Consider the following 22781-nt stretch of genomic DNA (forward strand, 5'->3'; position numbering starts at 1 on the left):
TCATACAGTTTACTACTCTTTAGTTATTCTTTCCAATTAGGTATGATCTCTTGACGTCCTAAATGAATAATAAAAATTTAGCTCTTTGTCTCCACTCTTCCCTGTCTTCTTTCCACCCTCCCAATATATTTGCATCCATTTTTTATATAACTACCAAAGTCAATATTAACTGCTTACATTGGCATAACTGTAACTTTTATTTGCAAGTGAGGCTCATGATATACTATGGTCAGTTCACTTTACTGTATTGCTTTTGAGTTTTCCAGTACTTAATAATTCCCTTGTTTGTTGCTTTACTTTCCGTGACCCAGTCATTCATTTCTAAACTGTCCCATAGAACAGAAACTCTCCCCTGGTTACATTCAGTCACGAGAGCTGTTCTGTCAGTTCCATCTTCTTAGAAACATCCACTGTCGTCCGGGAAATTCCCGTTTTCTCTCTCCAAGATTCTGTATTTCCTGGATCTCATGTTTTTCTCTTTTATTGGTTTATCACATCGTTTTGGGGACTCCATTTCCAGTAGCTTTTACGGAAAAGATCCATGGGAGAAAAATTGTTGTCTGAAAGTTTCTTAATTCCAGCTTTACAATAATTCATAAGAGTATTCTACATTGGACATATTTTTTTCTCAGCATCCTGGAGGTTTTCTTCTAGCTTTTGGTCTGGCTGTGAGATATCTACATTCCGATTCCTGATCTTTTGTGTGTGACCTGTTTATATTTTCTGAGAGCTACTTGGATCTTCTGTTTTGCCCTGATGTCTGCAGTTCTACAGTGCTATGTCTTGTCCTGGACCCTTCTTGTTCTTAGTGTCACAGGAGTGTACCCTGGTGTGTGTGTCCATTCTCCACTGTGCTAGGGACTCTGCAGGCCTCTTCAATCTGAAAATGTTTGTCTTTCAGCCTTGGGAAAATTTTGATATTATCTCTTTGTTAATTTCCTCCCTTTGTTTTCTCTGTTCTTGCTTTTTGGAACTCCTCTAGACTGGTTTTCTAATTTTCTTTTCAGTCTTGTTTCTAATCTGTTCTTCTTCATTCTTCATTTTGGGAGAATTTTTCAACTTTATCCTGTAACCTTCCTGTTTCTTTCTCTCTTTTTCAGGATCAAAGAATTTTCTTTTTCTTTGAAGGGATCCTTCATGGATACTCTCATAGCTGCTTCATGAATGTTACTTTTTCTTATCGCTCTGAGATTATTAATTCTAAGATTTGCATAAAGTTATCTTTAGCTGTCTGTAATCTTCGTTTTTTCCTTTTACCTAGTTTTTGGTTTGTTCCCGTCATTCATGTTAGAGACTTTCCTCACCAGTCAGGTCATCCTTGTCCCCTCTGATGTTTAGATCAAGGCGGTAAAATGCGACAGGAAGTCCTGACTGTGTGAGTGGCTTGCCATCTCTTAAGCCTCGCTTTGGGGTAATCTAGCAGGGACCTAGGCATTGCACTGGAGATGCCCAAACAGGTATCTTTTATGTTGGGTAGTTTGGCTTCCCTAAAGAGTAATCTTCATTTGGGTGGGGGGAGGTTCAGCATCGCAGCTGGCATTCTGGAAGCTGAGGAATGGAGGTAAAGGAAGAGGAGCTGGGGTTTTACTAATCAGGGCAAAGAATTCTAATTATTCTCCATTTTCAGCAATACTGTTTACTTCCTTGTCTGACAGTGCCTGATCCATGGAAGTCATTCCATGGATTTAACTTCTATTCTTCTGTACAGTGGAGGGGGAAGAGTCACCTGGCATGCAGGATAAAGAAAGGGATGCAAAAGGTTAAATGTTCGCTTAAAACCTTCAGCCAGGGCTTCCCTGGTGGCGCAGTGGTTGAGAGTCTGCCTGCTGATGCAGGGGACACAGGTTTGTGCCCCGGTCCGGGAGGATCCCACATGCCACGCAGCGGCTGGGCCCGTGAGCCATGGGCGCTGAGCCTGCGCGTCCGGAGCCTGTGCTCCGCAGCGGGAGAGGCCACAACAGTGAGAGGCCCTCGTACCGAAAAAAAAAAAAAAAAAAAAAAACCTTCAGCCAGTCCTCCTGTTTTCAACCCCGTCTTCTATGGTTGCCTTCACAGGGAACTGTTACCTCCAATTCCAGAGAGTTTCTGGAGAATACGTAGCAGGAATGGCCTTATTTCTTGAGATCAACTTCTCATCCGTTTTCTTACTCAAAGGCTGGAGTTGTAGCTTTCTCTTGGCTAAAAGCATCTATCTACATTTCTTTTTCCAAAATGTCAATTTTTCTTCTTTGCTATTAACTTCTCACCTGCTGTCTTAGTCCTCGTAGATTTAAGCCTTCTGAAAAACCTCTGATTTTTTTTTTTTAGTGGAATTACTGATGATTTAGTAGAATTTCATGGGGAAGGGGTGGGGCAAAGATAAAAGTCTGTAAGTGGTTGGTAGACCAATGAAGTCATTTCTTAAAGATTTGTAGGTGCTTGTGAACAAAGAGCATGTTTCCATATGTATTAAAAATACTCAAAGGCTTCTATAGCTTCTGACCTCCAGTGCTCTTTTCCAAATACTGTCTTTCTGTCTCTAGAGAAAATGAAAATGATAAACACACTCAAGAGCAGACGTGGGGGTAACTGGAATGCTTATAGATAAATAGAAATTGGAGTGTGCGTGAGCACGTGCATGCGTGTTTCAGGGATTCTCATCAGGAGGAAGGAGAATGAGGGACAGACTTAGGGACACTGGCTTCCAAGAAGCAGTCACTAACTCAAGGAGCCTTTGTGTAGGAGAAGCCTGTTGGTGGACCATACATCCCGCTTCCAAGCAGAGGTCTGAGGGAGAAAAGGTTCGAATTGGTGATGACCTCATCCTTGTCAGCGTATCCTCCGAAAGATACCTTGTAAGTACCTCCTAACACAAGCATCTTTCATTTCCAGAGTAGTTTCTTTTAGGAATGGATGGCCAGGGAGAACAGAACCACATTAGATTGAGTAAGATAAGATACCTTTACACAGTATACTTGAGAGGGGATTAAATTCTCTCTCCTGCCAGATTATCATGGGGCCTGGAATGTAACTGTTAGTTATTTTTTTAGATTAAAGTACTGTTCCCAGCAAAGTGGGCTTCAATGCCCCCAGGCTCTTCCTTAGAAAGCCAACTATTAACACATTAGTTACCATTACTCTCAGTTTATCACATTGTTTAGCTCTTGTCCAATGAAGAACAAGCCAGAAAGGGTTGGATATAAAAACATGAACTTACGTTTGGAGGGAGAAAGAGAATTGTACATGTTTCAGTGTGTGGGATGTCACAGTGGTTAGAAGAGGCAGGTGAGATTTTGCACTTGGGGATGGTACTAGGCAAGCATCGTTGAAGTCAAGCCCTTAGGGGGTGGAGGTGGGGCAATACCTTGCAGATCAGAGAAATGTCAGAGATAAGTTTTTAAGCTTCTCAGCGCCAATCCTACCAGCAGATTTTACTTTGCCTAGACCAAAGGCTGGAGTAAGTTTTCCCGCTTGTGAGTTCCCTTCTCCTACCAAGAATAGACATTTTATAACTTCCTGTTGAATCAGGGATCCAGCTGAGGGGATGAAGTCTTGTCTGCCACCTCTGTAGCTGAATATTTCCTCTTCCCTGAATAAAGTGTCCCACTTGGAAGCTGCTTCTAGATTGGGTGGAACAATCTCCCACAGGCTACGTAGAAAAAGCCCGATGACAATAAGGCTGTTTAATTCAATCCTTGAAATTCTAGGTGAGCTGCTTCTGTCAGGACTGGCCTGGTGATTTAAAGGATGTCTCATTTCTGTTTCTGCTGCAGCATCTCTCAATATCAAATGGTAACATACAAGTGGATGCCTCCTTTATGCAAACACTCTGGAATGTACATCCTACGTGCTCAGGAAGTAGCATCGAAGAAGGTGTGCTTCTTTGTGTGCATTCAGCCCTCAGCCTGCCTGTTTGTCTTGTGCTATGTATAGTGACATTTTCTGCGACTTCACAGCTCCTGCCTGAATGTCTCGGTACACAGCGTGATTTTGGTTCACCTGAATTCCTTTCTCTGATGTTAGTGTGGATGATTTTCTGTCCTGATTTCTGATTACATGAGCACTCCTGACATGATTTTTCAATCCTTTCGAGTTCACTATTGTTTTGGCACTATGTGTATTCAGGACCTTGGAGACGTACCTTCCCTCTCCCACCGACTTTTCATTTTTATTTATGGTTATAAGTATACAGACCTTAGCAGGTTCAGTTTTAGAAGACATTATTTGCCAAGAAGGTGACTTTTTAAAATATTTCTCCCCAGTGCATCTCTCCATACAGGTGGGAGAAGGACTTTATAATAAAAGGATATTTGGCTATTTGTTTTTACTTGTATTTATGGAAGGCCATTTAAAAACAACAAATGGTATTTTCTCCATATTTTCTCATTCTCTTAGAAGTAAGATCATCAAAGTTTGTTCAACATATCCTATTTCTTGGAGCCAGGCAAAGTCAATACACCTTTCAAGTTGTATAATAAATACACTGGCCTTACCTTACTCATGGGTAATATCACAGCTGAGCACAATAATCAAATGTCAATGACCTAAGGGTTATCACATCACATTCTAGCACTTTATAGCAAGATTAGGGTTTTTAAAAATACTCATATCACAGGCTTTAACCCTGTTTTAAATCTTGAGCCTAGTAGTTTCAAACTTGGGTTCCTCTCTGTTTCACAATGTTGGAAAATAGAGGGAAAACAGAGTTGTCAAGGTGATACCCCAGTTTCAGGAGGCATCATAGCTAAATTGAATAATCAGGAAACAACAAATTTGTAACTCTTTTGGCAACTGATGGAAGACCTTTCAAAAGCAGGATATGTTTTTAGCTCTCTTCTTTCACACCAGAATTCACCCACCGCTCTAAATCTACTGTCATTCATTCCCTTTCTATCAGGAATCAAGGAACTGGGTTCAAAAATCTTCCCCAAGGAAGTTTTGACGGAATCTTCTCCATGTTCATTTTTTTCATTTCCGCTATAGGAATAAAATTATTGCCCAGTCCCAAAAGAGGGCTTGTGGAGATTAATTAATTGCAAATCACTTCACAACAATGCTTTTAGAAGTATTGAGTGCCCTTGTGATAGAGCCTGGGTAGCTGATCACTTGAGTCATCCGACTGCAAAATGCTCTCTCAGCATCCACTGATGAGAAACCCACTTCAGCCCTTGAGAGAGTGAATGATCTTTCTTATGACCCTCCTTTCCTGATTATTGCCCTGGTATGTTTCAACTAAGAAATGCTGTGATGCTTCAGCATTTGGCAGTTTCCTCTGTGGAGTAGGATATTGATTGGAGGAGCCTGAGGACTGTAAATGGTGGGCTCCAAAGGGAGCATGGCCTCACCATCCTGAGACAATGGAGAGTTTAATCGAGTAGCATTGACATATAGACACTACCAATTGTAAAATAGCTAGCTAGTGGGAAGCAGCCGCATAGCACAGGGAGATCAGCTCGGGGCTTTGTGACCACCTAGAGGGGTGGGATAGGGAGGGTGGGAGGGAGACGCAAGAGGGAGGGCATAGGGATATTTGTATACGTATAGCTGATTCACTTTGTTATACAGCAGAAGCTAACACAACATTGTAAAGCAATTATACTCCAATAAAAATGTTTTAAAAAAATGTGATCATGGAAGGGGTTAATTTTCTAAACAAATTGGCCGTTAACAATTCCCCTACAGTATATCATGAATTATTTTAATGCAAAAAAGTATGCAGTTGCAAATATTAGTACAATAAGAGAGAGGAAAATGATAAAATGACTTCTAAATATTTGAGGGAAGTTTAAAAAGAACTTGCCTCCCCTGGATGAAGAAAAATGAACCAGGGAATATCAGACTGTCCCTGTATAAAATGCATTGATGACACCCTTTTCTACTCTGGCATGACTTTTCCTTCTTGCTGTTTTGCTCCAACACCCCAAATAGTTTGACAGCCCCTAAAGTGATCTAATTATGTGATTTTCTCAAAATCCTGATACAGACATTGAACATATTAAGTCCATTTGTCCCCTGAGAACTGACTAGCTGGGAGAATTTTTTAATTCAAAGGGATAATGAATTTCATTTCTTCATGCAAGGTAAAGCTCAGACTGGGGCCCCTCTCGTGTTTCTGTGTTGTTTAAATGGAGGCTCACAGTTTATTTGAAGACTGACTGGTCATTGAGTCCTTGAAGTTCATTGTTTCCTATCCATCTCTGAACTCCATGGCTATTGAGATTCCTTTCCTTATTCTGAAAGCTAAGGGCTCCTTGATAGCTGCCTCTGTGCTTGTCCACTCAGAGATACTGGAATGTCATTCTGCCTTCTCCTTGGTGCTGTAGAAATAGTGTCCTGGTTTGATCTGTGTTTATTTAACGCATTGGAAAAGTAGCTCCTCCTAAGAGAGCTCGGAATACCAGTTTGCTTCCCCCTTCCCAGCACCTTCTTTCTTTCTCATGGCTGCAATTTGATTTGGAATTTGCCACAAAGTATACACAACCAGATTGTAACAGTTTATCCAGAAACTTGGTGTTGGATGTATTTATATCGTAAACAACTGGAAAATCCTTATCCTCCTAAGAGTAGCAGCTTAAATTTCCTTTTGGCCTTGTGTGTGTGTGTATTTTTAAATGTTGCATTATTTTTATTGAGGCATAATTGATATACAACATTATATTAGTTACAGGTGACCTTTTGGCTTTTAATGATATGAATTGACACATTGTTTTCACCCTCCCTTTTGATACTGGACTTGCTCATCTCTGAAACCCTATTTAAACCCTGTCTAAACTTTCAATGTTAGAATTGTTTTGACTTTCTTGTCTTTTCTACCTGAAGTCGTGGAATCTGTCATTTCCCAAATGCTTTTCTCTTGGTGTTTTCCATACTGACTCAGATATGCATGAATTTACCCTTTTTAAATACAGTGTTCTCATTATTCAACTTCCTGTAAGCTCATGGTAGGATATAATTCTCTTATAGGATACCTACTTGGTGGGCATGTAGTACGTCTTTTCCATGGTCACGATGAGTGTTTGACAATACCATCTACAGACCAGAATGATTCCCAGCACAGGTAAGCCAATAGCTTCATCCTTCTCTTGTCTCCTGTCTCCGGTGACTCAGACTAAAGAGTTTGCTTTTGGATGTGGAGACAGATGAATTCTATTAAGTGTTAGTTAATTGACGAACTTCCCTCCAGTCATGGGCTGCAGTTATAAAACAGGAAAGGCAGTATGCTTGAGTGTGCTCACAGGAATAGCTATATACACATGCTGCTTCTTAGGCAAGCAATTCTATGGTGCTTTTCAATCCCTTTGTTTTCTGTGGTTGCTTCCAAATCTAAGGAGTTTCTGGTAGCATTAATTGTAGACTGAAGACCCCATTTTTGTGATGGAAATCAGGATAGTCACTCTAGTGAGTCTGTGCACTTACATAAATTATTCACCAGGCTCTTCAAAGGCAGATTATCTCTATTACTCCCCCTTTTGTGTACTATGAAGGTGAAGTTCAGTGATTTCATTCTGCTTATCATCAAACAGGACTGGAGAAACCAAATGTCAATATCCAACCAGAGCTGGATTAGCAGAGGATGGTGCCAGGGGCAGCATGTAGAGCGTACTGCTGAGGATGATGCTTTCTTTGGATCTCTAGTTATCTACTCAAAGGATGCTTTTCCAAAATTCAAAATCAGGAGATGGAAGATATTAATCTAGGTCTTAAATTCACACTGAAGCATCCTTTAGTACTCTGTTTATATAGAGAGGAACAGAGTATAAAAAGCTTGGCCTCTGTAACTATGGACCTCTGATATATTTTAAAAAATCAAATCTCAGATGTAAATTAGACTGAACTTAGGACAGCAACAAGTCTGATCTCCCAGATCGCTCGTAATACATTCTTTGTTTTTGCATGATGCCTACGGGAACCTCATTAACTGCATTTCTTTTACTTCGTTAGAAACACATGATCACATTCACACAGCTTAGAAATCATCTAAGTCAGGCTCCTGCCAAAGGTCACACACTGGATGATTTCAGATGGGAGCCTGAGACCCAGAGATGCTGAGTCTCCAGCCAGGGCTCCTTCCTTATTTTATGTTCTAAAGGACCCCCAGGAGCAATGTGTTTGAGTGTGTTACTGGGCATCTTAGAAACTATCCATTGGCAATGTATATCCTTTATTGTTCTCAACCTCTTTCTACTTGCTCTGCCCTCTGTGTATCCCTTCATGGGAACCAGATGTGACCCGGAATGGTGTCTAGCCTTCCTGGCACTAGTCCAGCAGCTGGCAGTTAACTCTGAGTAGAAAAGTTAGGCTGACCTGATTTCCCTTGGAATTAAGGATTCCCTACACTAAATAATGTCATGTGATCCTACTCAGTTGCAATTTCCTTTTTCTTTAAAAATTTTATTTATTTATTTATTTATTAAAATATTTATTCATTTATTTACTTTTGGCTGTGTTGGGTCTTTGTTGCTGTGCACAGGCTTTCTCTAGTTGCAGCGAGCGGGGGCTACTCTGTCGCAGTGCTCAGGCTTCTCATTGTGGTGGCGTCTCTTGTTGCAGTGCGCAGGCTCTAGGGGCACGGGCTTCAGTAGTTGTGACACGCAGGCTCAGTAGGTGTGGCACACGGGCTTAGTTGCTCTGCGGCATGTGGGATCTTTCCGGACCAGGGATCGAACCCATGTCCCCTGCATTGGCAGGCGGATTCTTAACCATTGCGCCACCAGGGAAGCCCTCCTTTTTTTTTAAACAATGAAATTATGCAGTAGCCCACGTACTGTCTCTTTAATATCTTATCCTGCTGCAGTAAGGCAAAAGCTTGCAGGTGGAAACAGGACTGAAATTTTGTTAGTGAGTTTGGCAGAGTTGGCTACATCTAAGATGGCACACGTCAAAACTCACTAGTTCTCTCTTCCCTTTCCTATTCTTTTTTTAAGGAAAGGAATTTGGAAACAATTAAAATGATAACATTTGCATGGCCCTTTACCCCTCCCACACACACACATGCACCTGTCATTAAATTTAGAACCAAATTAGAAGCATCTGGGCGGAAACAATGCTACTTGGAGAAGCTTGTCATTTGGTGGGCACTCCTGTTGAGTGGTTCAAAAAGATCCTGACCCAAAAGAAAGGCTGGACAAGTATTTGAAAGAAGGTGCTGGGGAGAGTGAAACAGATAGAGAGGAATTCCCAGAATGGGCCCCCTGAGGCAGGCATGCATGCCATCGAGTTAAGAGCAAAGGTGGCCTTCCTTTGGCTGAGGATTTCACGTGATCTAATTTGTATTTGGGGGAAAAAAAGAACTCGACAGATAAAAATAAAAAGGCTATTCCTTTCCTTTGTAAGGAAAAATAAAAAGATTATTCCTATGAAGGAGTTGAGACTGGGGTGAGTCAGCAGTGGCTCCTTATACTGGAACTCGGATTTTTGTAGCAACTGGTCTCTCATTCAACACAGGATGCTTTGGCATTATTTGCTGTCTAGGTGAGGTGAATGATAAGCCTCATCATTGTCATGTGTCATCAGGTAAATCCTCAGAGCTGGCCAGGATAGCCAGGAATACCGAAATTTGGGAGAGCACAAAGGAATAGGAAATCAAGAATACACAAAAACGGTGCCCAGAGTCAGGAAGGCATGCAAGTGATTCCACTGTAATGGGGCTGACTTTCCAGAGGAAATCATTCCTTGTAAAGCCTGAGAGCAGCCAGGCTGGGTAGAGAGGCTGACCGTCCCAGGGTGCAAAGCCAAAAGAATAATCTAACATTCTGAGATCTGATCCTTGGCTCTGCCTCAGGCTTGTCAAGCATCCTGGAATAAGTCACTTAACTTACTGAAGCTAAGGCTAAGCTGTCAGCCAAGCTTTCAGAGCACCTCAGCTCCCCACCCACTCACCTCCTCTCCTTGGGTAATTGTTTTAGAGAGAGCGGGGGCAGGTTGTTTCAACCTCTGTAACCTTGCAAGATTCAGTGGAGCCAACCGCCCGCATTTCCTAGGTGGGAAGGACTAACCTTCTAGAATTCTTTAAATGTCAGAGGGAGAGAGTTCTCAAGTCATGTGACCTCGGGTGATCTGCTCCACCGTTTCCACCTGAGAGACCCCTTTTGCTCTCATTGAGGATGGAGAAGCATCAGTGAAAATCTCAACAAATTTTCCTGCAGGGCTAGGTCAGTACAGCATCATTACTATTCTGGGCCTGGCACAGAGACACCTGGGGTGTCGGAGCTCTGCAGTAGCATAGGATTTCTTTCTTAATATTTATTACATATTTCCTGATAGTACATACATTTGAAAAAGGTTTAGAATGTCTTCTATAATCCCACCACCAAAAGGTAACCACTGTTAATGGAGTGTTTTATTGGATTTCTGTGCCAGGTAATGTCGCTTTTGATGCACATTTATAAACATCTATATTTAAACAAAATTTGGAAAAATCAACAATACATAGTATTTAGTACACCCACGAACATCTTTGTGCACATTCATTATTTTATTTTATTTATTTATTTATTTTAATTTATTTACTTACTATTTTTGGCCGCATTGGGCCTTTGTTGCTGCATGCAGGCTTTCTCTAGTTACGGTGAGCGGGGGCCACTCTTCGTTGCAGTGCGCGGGCTTCTCATTGCGGTGGCCTCTCTTGTTGTGGAGCACAGGCTCCAGACGCGCAGGCTCAGTAGTTGTGGCTCACAGGCCTAGTTGCTCCGTGGCATGTGGGACCTTCCCAGACCAGGGCTCGAACCCGTGTCCCCTGCATCAGCAGGCAGATTCTCAACCACTGTGCTACCAGGGAAGCCCACATTCATTATTTTTAAAAAAACCATTAAATGCTCACAACCATTCTGTGACTTAAGTACCCTTATTAAGCTCATTTTACAGGTGAGGAAACTGATGCACAGAGATTGGAAGGGACTTGACAAGGTCACACAGCTAATAGATTCAAATTCAGGTCTGCCTGACTCCCAAGCCCATATTTGTAACCAACTCACAATTATAACACTTCTTAGGAGAAGGAAATAATTACCACACATTTCCTCTTCCCCTCTATTGATTACCTGTTGTCTTAAAATTTAGATCAAGATTCTTCTGGAGTTTGAGTAATTCGATTGTGATATATACAAACCCTCTATAGTAGAGGTAGCATTTTAAATTAGTGAAATTAAATGCAATTAAATGATCAGTGTTGGGCTTCCCTGGTGGCGCAGTGGTTGAGAGTCCGCCTGCCAATGCAGGGGACACGGGTTCGTGCCCCGGTCTGGGAAGATCCCACATGCCGCAGAGCAGCTAGGCCCGTGAGCCATGGCCACTGAGCCTGTGCTCCGGAGCCTGTGCTCTGCAAGGGGAGAGGCCACAACAGTGAGAGGCCCGCCTACCGCAAAAAAAAAAAAAAAAAAAAAATCAGTGTTGATCCAAGGTCACAAGATTCTCAGAAAGTATCTGGATTCAGTATACCAGGCAATCCAGGGACCACTATCATGAGACATACCTTTAAACTAAGAAAGTTCATTTAATTCCTCATAATCTGTGATATAGATGGGTTGGTCCCAATTGTATGGATTAAAAATCAGACTTTGATGATCATCAGATAAACATCAGACAAACCCAATTCATGGGACATGTTACAGAATGCCTGACCCGTACTCCTCAAAACTAGCAAAGTCCTGGGCTTCCCTGGTGGCGCAGTGGTTGAGAGTCCGCCTGCCGATGCAGGGGACACAGGTTCGTGCCCCGGTCTGGGAAGATCCCACATGCCGCGGAGCGGCTGGACCCGTGAGCCATGGCCGCTGAACCTGCGCGTCTGGAGTCTGTGCTCCGCAACGGGAGAGGCCACAGCAGTGAGAGGCCCGCGTACTGCAAAAAAAACAAAAACAAAAACAAAACTAGCAAAGTCCTGAAAAACAAGGAAAGACTAAGAAACTCTAACAGACCAAAGGAAATAGGGAAAACATAACAACTAAATGCAATGCGACCTCCAGGATGGGATCCTGGAACAGGAAAATAATTAATAGAAAAACTGATGAAATCCAAATAAAGTCTTCAGTTTAGTTAGTAATAATGTGCCAATGTTGGTTTCTTAGTTCTGACAACTGTACCATAGTAATGTAAGATGATAACCGTAGGGGAAACTGAGTGAGACTATACGGAAGCTCTCTGGACTATCTTTGCAACTTTTTTTTTTATAAATCTAGAGTTATTGCAAAATAAACATTTTAGTTAAAAATACATTAAAAGATGATTGTTAATGCAGGAAGGGAGACAACAGCAACTGAGAATAGAGCTTGGTGCCCAGCTTCCTAGAACAATGGAAATGAATTCACACTGTACTACGTATATGTTTTACAAGTACAAATACATTTTCTAAAGATGTGAAACTGCATCAGCGAGCTGAACGAGAAAGAATTGGAGCATTTGGTATCTCGTCTGATGATGTGACTGGGCTGTTTTGACTCCTGATGTGGAAATAGAGACAGTCCTTTTCCACTGTACACCTGAAGGTCCATGAATGTCCATGATGAGTATGTGGCTAGCAGTTCCCTCCCCTTTAGCACCCTTTTTCCCTTATAAGAGAGACTAGGAAGTAGTGCCTTCCTTTGACTCTTGCTTCTCCTTTTGCTGACTCTGTGAGGGCTTCGAAATACAGCGGGTTCTGAGCAGCCTCTGCAGGGAGCTGTTCCCTGCCCGGTACTGATCAGCATCCCGCACAGAGGGGCTAATCTCCAACTCTGCTCACAGGAGGATATACTACGAAACTGGGGGAGCTGGCACGAGAGCCAGATCTCTGTGGAGAGTGGAACCCCTTCGGATAAGGTAATGGAGTGTCAGGGGGGTATTCTTTTCAAGGATTTTCTTTTCCAAGACAGTCCATTGTCTTAAATGTTTCAATTGTTCCATATCACCTGGCAAACTCTCAGAAGTTCCTTGGCCAAGAGCTAAATTCTGAAATGTCTGTGACTTTGTTTTTAAAGTGCATGTACACACGCACGCACGCAGTCACACACACACACACACATATACACACACACGATTTCCAAGACCTCTGTTTTGACTCTGAAGCCAGCAAGCTCTGCTCCCTTGAACCAAACCCCCAGCTCCTGCTGCCCTTGCAGTGGCTATGTTATAAAAGGCAAGCGCAGACATGTTCACCGAAAGCCATCAAAGCTGTTCGCCCATTTATTTTCTTAAGTAGATTCTCTGGAACCCAGGTAAGTTTTCCTCCTCCCGGTAGCCTTGTTGGCTCCAGTGCAAAATTAGCTTTAAATGACAGAGTGCTGTAGTTGCATGAGGTAGGGAAGACTAAAACATCACTGGAAGTGTAGCTGTGAAGGAAACTGTATTTATCAGAACTTGTCGAAAACAGTTGTACCTGGATGAAGGAATGGGAGGCTGAGACTTTGGATACAGATACTTGAGTAAAAACATGGCATCTCTAAACATCAAACTACTGAAGGTTGGGGGGGTGTCCAGTTAAGCTCTGGACCTTTATTTTGCCTGGAGGGGTCACAAGTTAGGTTAGAGCTAAACTGCTCGAGGTGAGAGGAGGGTCAGTGTTGCCATTTTTGGTTTTCCCTCTCTGCCTTTCCCTCTAGCTCTCTGCTCAGTCTCTCCCTGAACACTTGTTCAAAGTAAAATCTCTCTAATGGAGGGGGGACGCTATATGCCCCCCAGGGGGTCCTGAAGATAATCCACTGGAGATCAGGAGAAAACATTAGAACTTCTCTCACACATACACATGCAGGTACATTCAAATTTTTTACTGAGAAGCTCTGGAGGTGGCTGGTTGAAAGAATCCTGGTTAGCTTGTGGTTGTTAGCTGGCTTGTGGTATTTATATTCTCTTTCAAGCCTGTTGAAATTCTTATAGTATCATACTCTTTTTTTCAGGGTATTAGGGCTTGGTTCTTATTTAAAGGACTTTTTAAAAAAATCAAAATAAGTATATATATATATAGTTCCAGTTATGGTTCTTTGTTTATTTCCCCAGAGTCTTAAATATGAAGAATTTAAGCCTTTTATCAATGTTATTTGGATTCTTTGGGGCTCCAAAGGATTAGATCAAGAGGAGGGTCATTTTAAAAGCTGATATGTGTATTCCTGAAACATTTTGTTCTAACTGAAAAGATAAATTAGATACAGATTATTTGGTGAATAATTCCTACCCTAACACTTAACATGACTTTTGTTGAATGCCAGCCTTTTGATGTAGGACCATGGAACTTTGTACCTCTTGATCCCCTTTACTCACTTCTCCTACCTCCCCAACCTGCCTCCTCTCACTACTGCCAGTCTATTCTCTGTATCTATGAAATTTATGTTGTTTTCTTTGTTTGCTCATTTGTTTTTCAGATTCCACATATGAGTGAAATCATATGGTATTTGTCTTAGTCTGATTTATTTCACTTAGGATAATACCCTCAAGGTCCATCCATGTTGTCACAAATGGCACAATTTCATTCTTTTTTATGGCTGAACAGTATTCCATTGTATATGTGTATATGGCACATTTTCTTTATTGATGGACAGTTAGGTTACTTCCATATCTTGGCTATTGTAAATAATGCTGCAGTGAACATAGAGGTGTGTATCTCTTTTCAAATTAGTGGTGGTATAAAATGCTTGAATTGAGATGGCACATTTGGAAATGCTTCACTTTCCCAGAAATAAGTTTCTCTAAAAAGGCAAGCTTCCCTTTTATTTTTCTTCTTTTTTTGTGGTTTTGACATCAAGACAATTCAGTGGAGTGAAGGAAAAATTGGAAGCTTGGGAATTCCAGTTACATTAAACCACTGACCTGCCCCCAGGACCATGTTCCTTGTTGGTGATCTTAAGAGAGTTCTTTAGAGAACACCATGCTGAGTTGTAGGCAGGCATGCAATTCTAGAGCAAGCCAGGAGTCAGGGGATGAACCCCAGAAGGCATGTGTGAAAAAGCACAGGATAAATATTGAAAAAGACTTATTTTTGTGTAAATGCAATTTCTTGTCTGTTTCATCTGCCCAGTTGGAGTGGCAGTAACATCAGATGGGGCCAGGCTTTCCGACTTCGGCATCTCACCACAGGCCACTACCTGGCCTTGACAGAGGACCAAGGCCTTATACTGCAAGACCGGGGAAAATCAGACACCAAGTCCACAGCCTTCTCTTTCCGAGCATCAAAGGTGAGGTGGACTTCGACCTTGTTCTCAAAGTGAAAGCTCTGAAACCTCCAGGTGGGATGGTGACTGAAAAAAAAGTAGGCTGGAACAAAATGGAATTGGAAGTTAGACCTACGATAAACACTTTGTTCTCTTTTGAATTGAGTTCATAGAGGAATGATTACCTTGGTTGAAGGTTGAAGTCTTAGGAGGGAAAAACTTTAAAGGAAAGTAGAAAGCCCTAGAAAACAAAAATGTTCACAGGAAGGGACAGTGTTGCTCAGAGGCTAATGGAAAATATTGTTGTTGTTAAATATGTTCTGAATTGTTTTAAATACTTTTAAGTCATATGCTTCACTCCCATAAAGCAAGGGTAACATGGAGGCATAAGTTTCAGTGCTACATTTATTTAAATCAAGGAAGTGATTTCTTTCAGAAAGATGCAGAGAAGGTCTAATTCTGGACATGACATCGTCTTGCAGTTATTTATATTATACAGAGTTACTAGTTCCTTTTCCTAGGTCTTCTGTTCTCTCCAGATCTCTTAGCTCTGGCCTGTCCATCCCCAGCCTTCTTTAAGAGTGGATTCTGTGGTCACTATGTTAACCCCAAACATGTAGTTTTGCCACTTGGTGTGTGGAGAGACAAATATTTTTTTAAACCTCTATCTTTAACGGTCAGCCAGGTTTTGACTCTGCATAACTCAGAGCTGGATCTAGTTGGATGGTCGGAATTGCACACTGAGCTAACTTCTGACAGACAGTTCGGTGCTCTCTTACTTTATGATTGTTCTGGAAAGATCAGCCAAGCATGAGAAGGGCTCTGCCCAACATATGCATAGTTATCAGGTAGCGGGCACCTCCTAAGAAGACAGCTCAGCATCTCCGTTGGGAGCTTCATCTCTACCTTCATTCTTCTTTGCTCTTTTCCAGAAATAGATCTTGATTTGTGTTCTCAACACGATTTCAGTAAAGGCTTATTGATGATTCCGTTCCTGTAGGACTCGGTGTCAAGCTGACAGCTGCATTCCTGCGGGACATCTCTGCTTCATAATGAATCAGAGAGGCCGGTCTTTCAGCACTGTCTTCCTTGAAGCAGGGAGTCACACTCCTTTTTTCCCTCCTTTTATGGTCCTGAAGTATTTTTAGGCAGAGAATCTCTGGCACAGAGATTTTTCTCCCCTAGTTGCCCTGTAGCAGAGTTAGGCTTTTCCTACACCCATGGTTCAAACCTTAAGAAATGAGAGCTTCCTGCCATAAATTCCATTCAAGCGTCTCCTTCTGTCTGCTTCTCTTCCAATGTCACGTTACCTCCTTGACTTCATTCTGGTTTTCGGAGCTCATCTCCTTCATGTTACCCTCGCTTATGTTTTCGTTAAGATTCTCAACACAAGAAGGATTTAAAATTCAAGTTTATGACCATGGAGTAAAACATTCTGGCCTCCAGGAAGTGTGTTAGGACATTGCAACTGGCTAAAAGGAGCAGTGAAACAAAGCGACAGAAAAGTCCTAAGAGCAGAGATGAGCAAGATCCCATTCTTCCCTACGAGACAACTTGGACATGAAGTGTGGGGGGAGAGCAGGTGTGGGAGGGTCAGGAGGGGTGGAAAATAACAAGTGACTCATCATAGCTGGTGACCATGTAAATACCTTTCTAAGATGCCAGCTTGGCTTGTCCCTTATTTGAGCGTTCTACCCCAGTTTCCTCAGCCCTGGGACAAACCCTGACACTGAGGTCTTTACCACTGCAGAAAGAGCCTTCTCTTGTGACAGCAGAAGAATCAGGTGGTCTTCCAGGCAGCTGGCAGGATCCTGTTCCAAGGGGACTCTTCCATTCCATTCCTTTCTTGGCTTAGCCTCGTGGAACATGGCTCAGCCCTGTGTTGGGGCCTCTGCAGGAAGCCAGAAAAGCTCAGAGTACCATGGAGAGTCCTCATAACATTCCTTCTACTCGGCACCACTTCCAGCCTGTGAGCACATTTTACCCTCCAAAAGCTCATTCCTTATCTCTGCAAGTCCCCCCATTTCCATGCACAGGGAGGCCAGCAGCTGATGGCTAAAAGGCATCATGGTATCAGGGGGCTGCCAGCATAGCAGCGCTGGATGAAAAGTCACCCGTGAGTCACATTGTCCTGTGCGCTTGGCAATGCGGTTGCATTTCATTGGCGTCACAATGTTGGAGGTTTAAATAACTCTCAGTGCAGCAGTGTTCAGTCCAGCTACCTTCATTTTAACTTGAAAGGAACTGAAATTAAAGTGACCTAATCTCCGTGTCAGGCCAAGATAAGGCTGCATCCCCCAGGAGATCGGAGCTTCCTTGGGACATTGTGTGGACAGGGCATTGGGCATCTTAACTGTGAAGCTGCACAGGAAGGAAGAACATGTGGGAACATGTAGTTCTGCCATCCATGATCCAAAGAGCTCCTGGGGAAGAACTCTAGAGATGCCTTGATTTCTCTGGGCCTCCAGACTCCTCCTTAGTAAATGTACTTTCACCTTACTTGGTGCAGGCTCTTTTCCTTAAATACACGCTCCACTGTGCTTCCCTTAATGGGGAATAGTGTTCCCCAGCAGAGAAATTTGTGGCTCTGTTTTTCAACAGTGGGAAGGCTCTGAGTTGTCCTGCCAGCTCTCGCCTGTACCAGGTGTTAGGTGATGGAGCAGACGGCAGACAGGGGTCTGAAATAGCGTGTCAGGATCTGGGTGGTGGCACAGGGTTTGGGGGGACTCAGTGGGAAGGTTGAGAGGGGGAGATAGTGTGTTCTTTGTGCCTCAGTGAATGGGGTTGAGTGGGGCTATTTGTCTGATCTTCTCTGTATGCTGGAGAATCTGGAGAACGGGAGAAGAGACTCCCGGAAGGAGCACTGTTTAGGCTCCTGTGCTCTGGGAGGACGCTGGGCTCTGAGTCACCGGCAGTCATGGGCTTCCCACCCCACATTTCCTGTCAGGCTGCATGAGCCCGTGACAGCTATGACTGCACAACCCGGGGCCCTAGGACAGCTGAAGGTGTGTGTTCATATCCTCAGTAAACTGTCCTTACGAGGAAGATGGCAGGTACCCCTGTGAATCTTGTGCCCGCACAACAGGATGGGGGCGTGACTGAACCTTACTGGGTTGGGGGTCAAGTCCGAGCATCGGCCGCAGTCATTGACCTGGCCTGGCTCAGATGGAATCAAAACTGTGGTCTCTGAGCAAACTATGTGAATGAGCAGAATGGGATGTTGGTCAGAGCTTGCATTCCTCTCCTTCAGCAGGGGGATCCAAATCAAACTGGAGGCCTGGGAAGTATTGAGGGCTGTGAATCACAGCATCGCACCTATTCCCTTAATCTGGAAGGGGTAGTGTGTAAGATAGAACATGGCTTCCAAGTCACCTAGATCTGGCCTTGACTCCCATCTACCCTCTGGGGAACCTTAAACAAAATTCTTAATCTAGTTGCAGCTCATTTGAAGTCTGTCATAAAAGATGCTTTAAGGGCTGACCCCTGCCTGCCCTTCCATGGTATCTCTGGCCACCAGCTCACGCTTGCCTTGAGCTCTATCATACGAAATACGTATAGTCTTTGAACATGTTATCTTTTCTCATTGCGAAACCTGTACCCTTTTAACCCTCCACCTACCGTCATCAGCGAACTCCTCCGCATCTTTCAGACAAATCTCAAGTGCCCCTCACAGGAAGAAGGCCCTTCCCCTGCCCTCCAGCAGGGCCCTGTTCACGATTCCGTTACAGTCACCACTCACTCGACAGGGAGCTCCTGGATGACAAGGAGCACATGTGCCCCCAGCCTTTTCTGTACCTCTGCACCCCACACAGTGTGTAGCATGTAGTAAGTTTGAACGTTGCTTGCTGAAGGGATACGTAAATGTGGTCATAGGCTCATACAGAGTGAAATCCATTCCATTTTAACCTCCATCCTCTTCATAGATTTTCTCATCATTGTGTAATCATTTTCGATCATAATGCAACCCCCATAAACACTTAAGGAGAGAGATTCGTTCATTTGAACATCGAAGTCAAATTTCTGTGAACTTGATTTCACATCATTTTCCCGTTGACATTGCAAGGCCATTCCCCAAGGATTGTCGGGTAATGCGATTTAATATTTACTCTGGCACAGCAAGACCGTCTATTTAGATGTCATGTCTCCGTGTCAGTTTATAACACTCAGTTCCTTTCAGGGAAGGGTGAATTAATAATGTTAAAGCAAACCTTATTATATGAAGCCATTTATTTTATGGCTACTTTTAATGACTCTACCATAAGTTTTGAATGATTGAGATAGTTTCAGATTTTGCCTCCTTTGTTACATAAAGGCAGACAGCTATCACTGTTCTCCGTTGGAGGAAATTTTTCCTCAGTGTATAAAAACATTCAATTCAGTCAACATTTATCAAATATCTACTGTATGTTAAGATCTGTGTTCTTGGCCAAACGTGACTTCCCCTTTAAAAACTGCCCACTGCGCTCTCTGCTGAGTGGGAAGCATCCCTGTAGACGGGATCCTCTTGAGCATTTTAACCTCAGCGGCCCCGCCCGAAACAAGAGGGCAGCGGGGCTCACAGCATCCCTCTGTGAAATCGCAAGCACTGAAGTCGTTCTGTTGGTGCCTGTCTCCTTGCTTGCTCTGTCCATTTCCTCACCAAGTTCTCAGCTGGGGAAAGAGAGGGTATGGAGGAAAGGAGGGAAAGGGGAAAGAAGAAAACATGGACCTTGAGATTCAATCATCCCAAGACAGCACCACCTCCTGCAGTTTCATTTTAAATGGAATCTACAAAGCATTTTTAAAATTTAACTCGACAGGGCTTCCCTGGTGGCGCAGTGGTTGAGAGTCCGCCTGCCAATGCAGGGGACACGGGTTCGTGCCCCGGTCCGGGAAGATCCCACATGCCGCGGAGCGGCTGGGCCCGTGAGCTATGGCCGCTGAGCCTGCGCGTCTGGAGCCTGTGCTCCGCAACGGGAGAGGCCACAGCAGTGAGAGGCCCGCGTTCCGCAAAAAAAAAAAAAAAAAAAAATTTAACTCGACAGTTTCCCCAAGACTTGATTGTTCAAAGTGGACCAGATAGAGAGGCGGTCAAGGAGCGCCCTGGGCTTTGAAGTGGAGGAAACCTGGGTTTGAATCCTGGCTCTGCCGTATGCTGTTCAGTCTTCCTGTCTCTTCTTGTAAAACACGAGAGTGAAGAAGTATGTCCTGAAGGATTGTTATGAGGATTAAATGAGACCAGGAAGATGACCTAAGAGAGTGTTTCCTTATCCATGAAATGGCAGGAGTGCTGCCTACTTGAAGGTGATCGTGTAGGGAGGGATTGATGAGAAAGACAGAGGAAAGAGCCCAGCACAGTGACCCCTGCTCACAAAATGCACCTTCCCTAACAAGCCAGACAGGCCTGCTCCCCTAGCGTGCTGGAAATGGCAGAGGATCTGTCATTGGCTTCCCACCCAGCAGAGGCTCTGCAGCCAGCCCTGGGGCCAGCCAGGCTCCTTGCAGTATCCTGCAGCGTGCAATTTTTTTAAGGCCATTCTAAGACCTCCCATTTGAGATCAGAAATTCAGAAGGGGACTATATTGGTGGAGAAGTGAACCTAAAGGTGATTTCTCAAGGTTTCTCCTGCGACGTTTAGGAAGGAATGGTCTCACCAGCACTTTGTTGATGGCTGACCCCCAGCATCCATGAATGGGGCCCATCTTCCCATATCTCCTTTTCCTCTGAATCTTTTTTGATTGTTTCCTGTCTTTTGGAAAGGTACTTTTTTGTCCTCTGTGAATGTAGGTGGCTTCAATATATCAAATGCAGCAAATTTCACTCTAATAATAAATACGAATTAGGACCTACTCTGTGCCAGGTATCGGGCTAGATTTCTAATACCATAGCTAAAACTCATCCATCTCTTTGCCTTTGTTTCTTTTCAATACGTCATTCACATTGCTGCTGGAACAATTGTTCTAAGATGCAACCCTTGTGTTATCCCTCACTTAAAATTCTCAGTGGATTCCCATTACCTATGCTAGCTTTTTCCAAGAGATGTTCCAGACAATAATTCTATTAAAAAAAAATTTTTTTTAAGTAAAATGCTACGTTAAACAGAGTTGAATAGGTTTTTATTTCTTTTTGCTATTCTCATAAGAGTCCATTTTATACTACCCTAATGTTCCCTTTGACTCCTGGAAGAAGATACAGTACTGTCCAAAGTCCTCTTCCCACAGAAAGTCTGTGAACAGTGTGAGTTTGAGAAACATGCACCTATAGGATAAAGTCAGAGTCCTTGTCGTTCAGGTCCCTTTCTGGACGTCACCACCCCCTTGCCACACTATACCCATCTTACTAGAATGTCGACCCCTTCCGTATTCCCCGTCTCTCCTCTTTCTCCTAGCCAAGCTCATATAAAGTGGCAATTGGTATAAAATCATCCCAAACTCCCCAGGCAGAGTGAGTTGTTCTCTCTTTCAAATTCCAGTTGCACCTTGAATATAAACCATATCACCTTGTTGTCATTAGTGGTTTGTATGTATGACTCCTGAAGTTTATACTTTAGAACCCAGAGCCATTTTTTTCACAAAATGATAACATATATTTTCCACTTCTTCTTTATAACAGCATTCAAACACATAAATATTAATACAGTCAATATTTAACTGTACTGATAGTTACCATTCAAGAAATTATGTTCAAATGACAAATGGGCTTTGGAATTACACTTGTCTTTGGATTCTCTTTCATTGCTTACTAGCTACAGGGCTTTGAGCAAATTTCTCCAACTCTGCAAGCCTCAGTTTTATCATCTATAAAGTAAGAGAAATAAAAACAGCAGGGCCATTGAAAGGTTTAGATAAAATGTTTTTAAAGTGTCATGTGTAATATACATCACTGTGTAGGTCTTTGGTAAATTCACATGTTGGTGTTGTCATTGTAAAGCCCCTGGCAAAATACTTCACTCAAAGTAGGCACTAAATGAATAGTAGTTCCAGTTCCCTTTCGTGTCCTTCTAGAAATTTTAAATCAATCTGGAGAGCAGCAGCTTATCATCTAAACTAAATACATATTTATGTGACAATTATGATGTGGTCGCAACCATTTCCTTATAAACTCTCAGTGGAGACAAGGGGTAATGATTATTATTACCCTTCAACCCCTTATTAGGCCAAGTAACCTGTTTCTTCTTGGAATCCACTCATGATCTAACGTAGGGGAGGTTGATTCAGGTAAACAGATAAATTGGTGCCCACAGACCAATAAAACAAAAACAAATTGTTTGCAACCTAGGCAGAGCATTGTGTGAAATGTAAAAACAAACAAATCTCAGTCTTGCCCTTGGAGACGGGACAGGAAGTGTACCAGCAAAGGATTCATATTGCAGATGATGGTAAAGAGCCTTGAGACAGGGGAAGGTAGGTGCCACAAGATCAGAGAAAATGCACAGGTGGATCTGCAAAAGGCTTGATGGATAAGATGAAAAGATACAGAGATGAAGTAGGGGCATTCCAAGCAGGAAGTGTAATGTCAGTAAACGCCCTGAGGGAGGGAACACTTGATATGACACAGAGACGTAGTCCAGTTTGGTTAAAGCATGTGGTATACAAGAACTTTAGAAGTGAGAATTGTGTTCTGTGGGAATTGGGGAGTTATTGAAAGGGAGTGACTGAAATAGCCCTATCGTATAGGAAGGTTCCATTTCTAGCAGTAGAGTAAATACAT

General features: G+C 42.9%; 1 protein-coding gene across 3 annotated transcripts in view; it reads left to right on the forward strand.

Moving 5' to 3' along the window:
* The window catches only part of RYR3 (ryanodine receptor 3), a gene marked incomplete at both ends in the record, with an annotated part of 580399 nt that overhangs the window by 277541 nt on the left and 280077 nt on the right, over window positions 1-22781 (forward strand). For all 3 annotated transcript variants that reach the window (XM_079701083.1, XM_079701082.1, XM_079701084.1), the window contains 5 exons: window positions 2722-2834; window positions 3753-3852; window positions 6943-7036; window positions 12697-12771; window positions 14960-15116. In XM_079701083.1, the coding sequence (XP_079557209.1) occupies window positions 2722-2834; window positions 3753-3852; window positions 6943-7036; window positions 12697-12771; window positions 14960-15116 (539 nt within the window). The remainder of the gene's footprint in view (window positions 1-2721; window positions 2835-3752; window positions 3853-6942; window positions 7037-12696; window positions 12772-14959; window positions 15117-22781) is intronic.

Source organism: Hyperoodon ampullatus (genome assembly GCF_949752795.1).
Source record: "Hyperoodon ampullatus genome assembly, chromosome: 3".
Lineage (NCBI taxonomy): Eukaryota > Metazoa > Chordata > Mammalia > Artiodactyla > Ziphiidae > Hyperoodon > Hyperoodon ampullatus.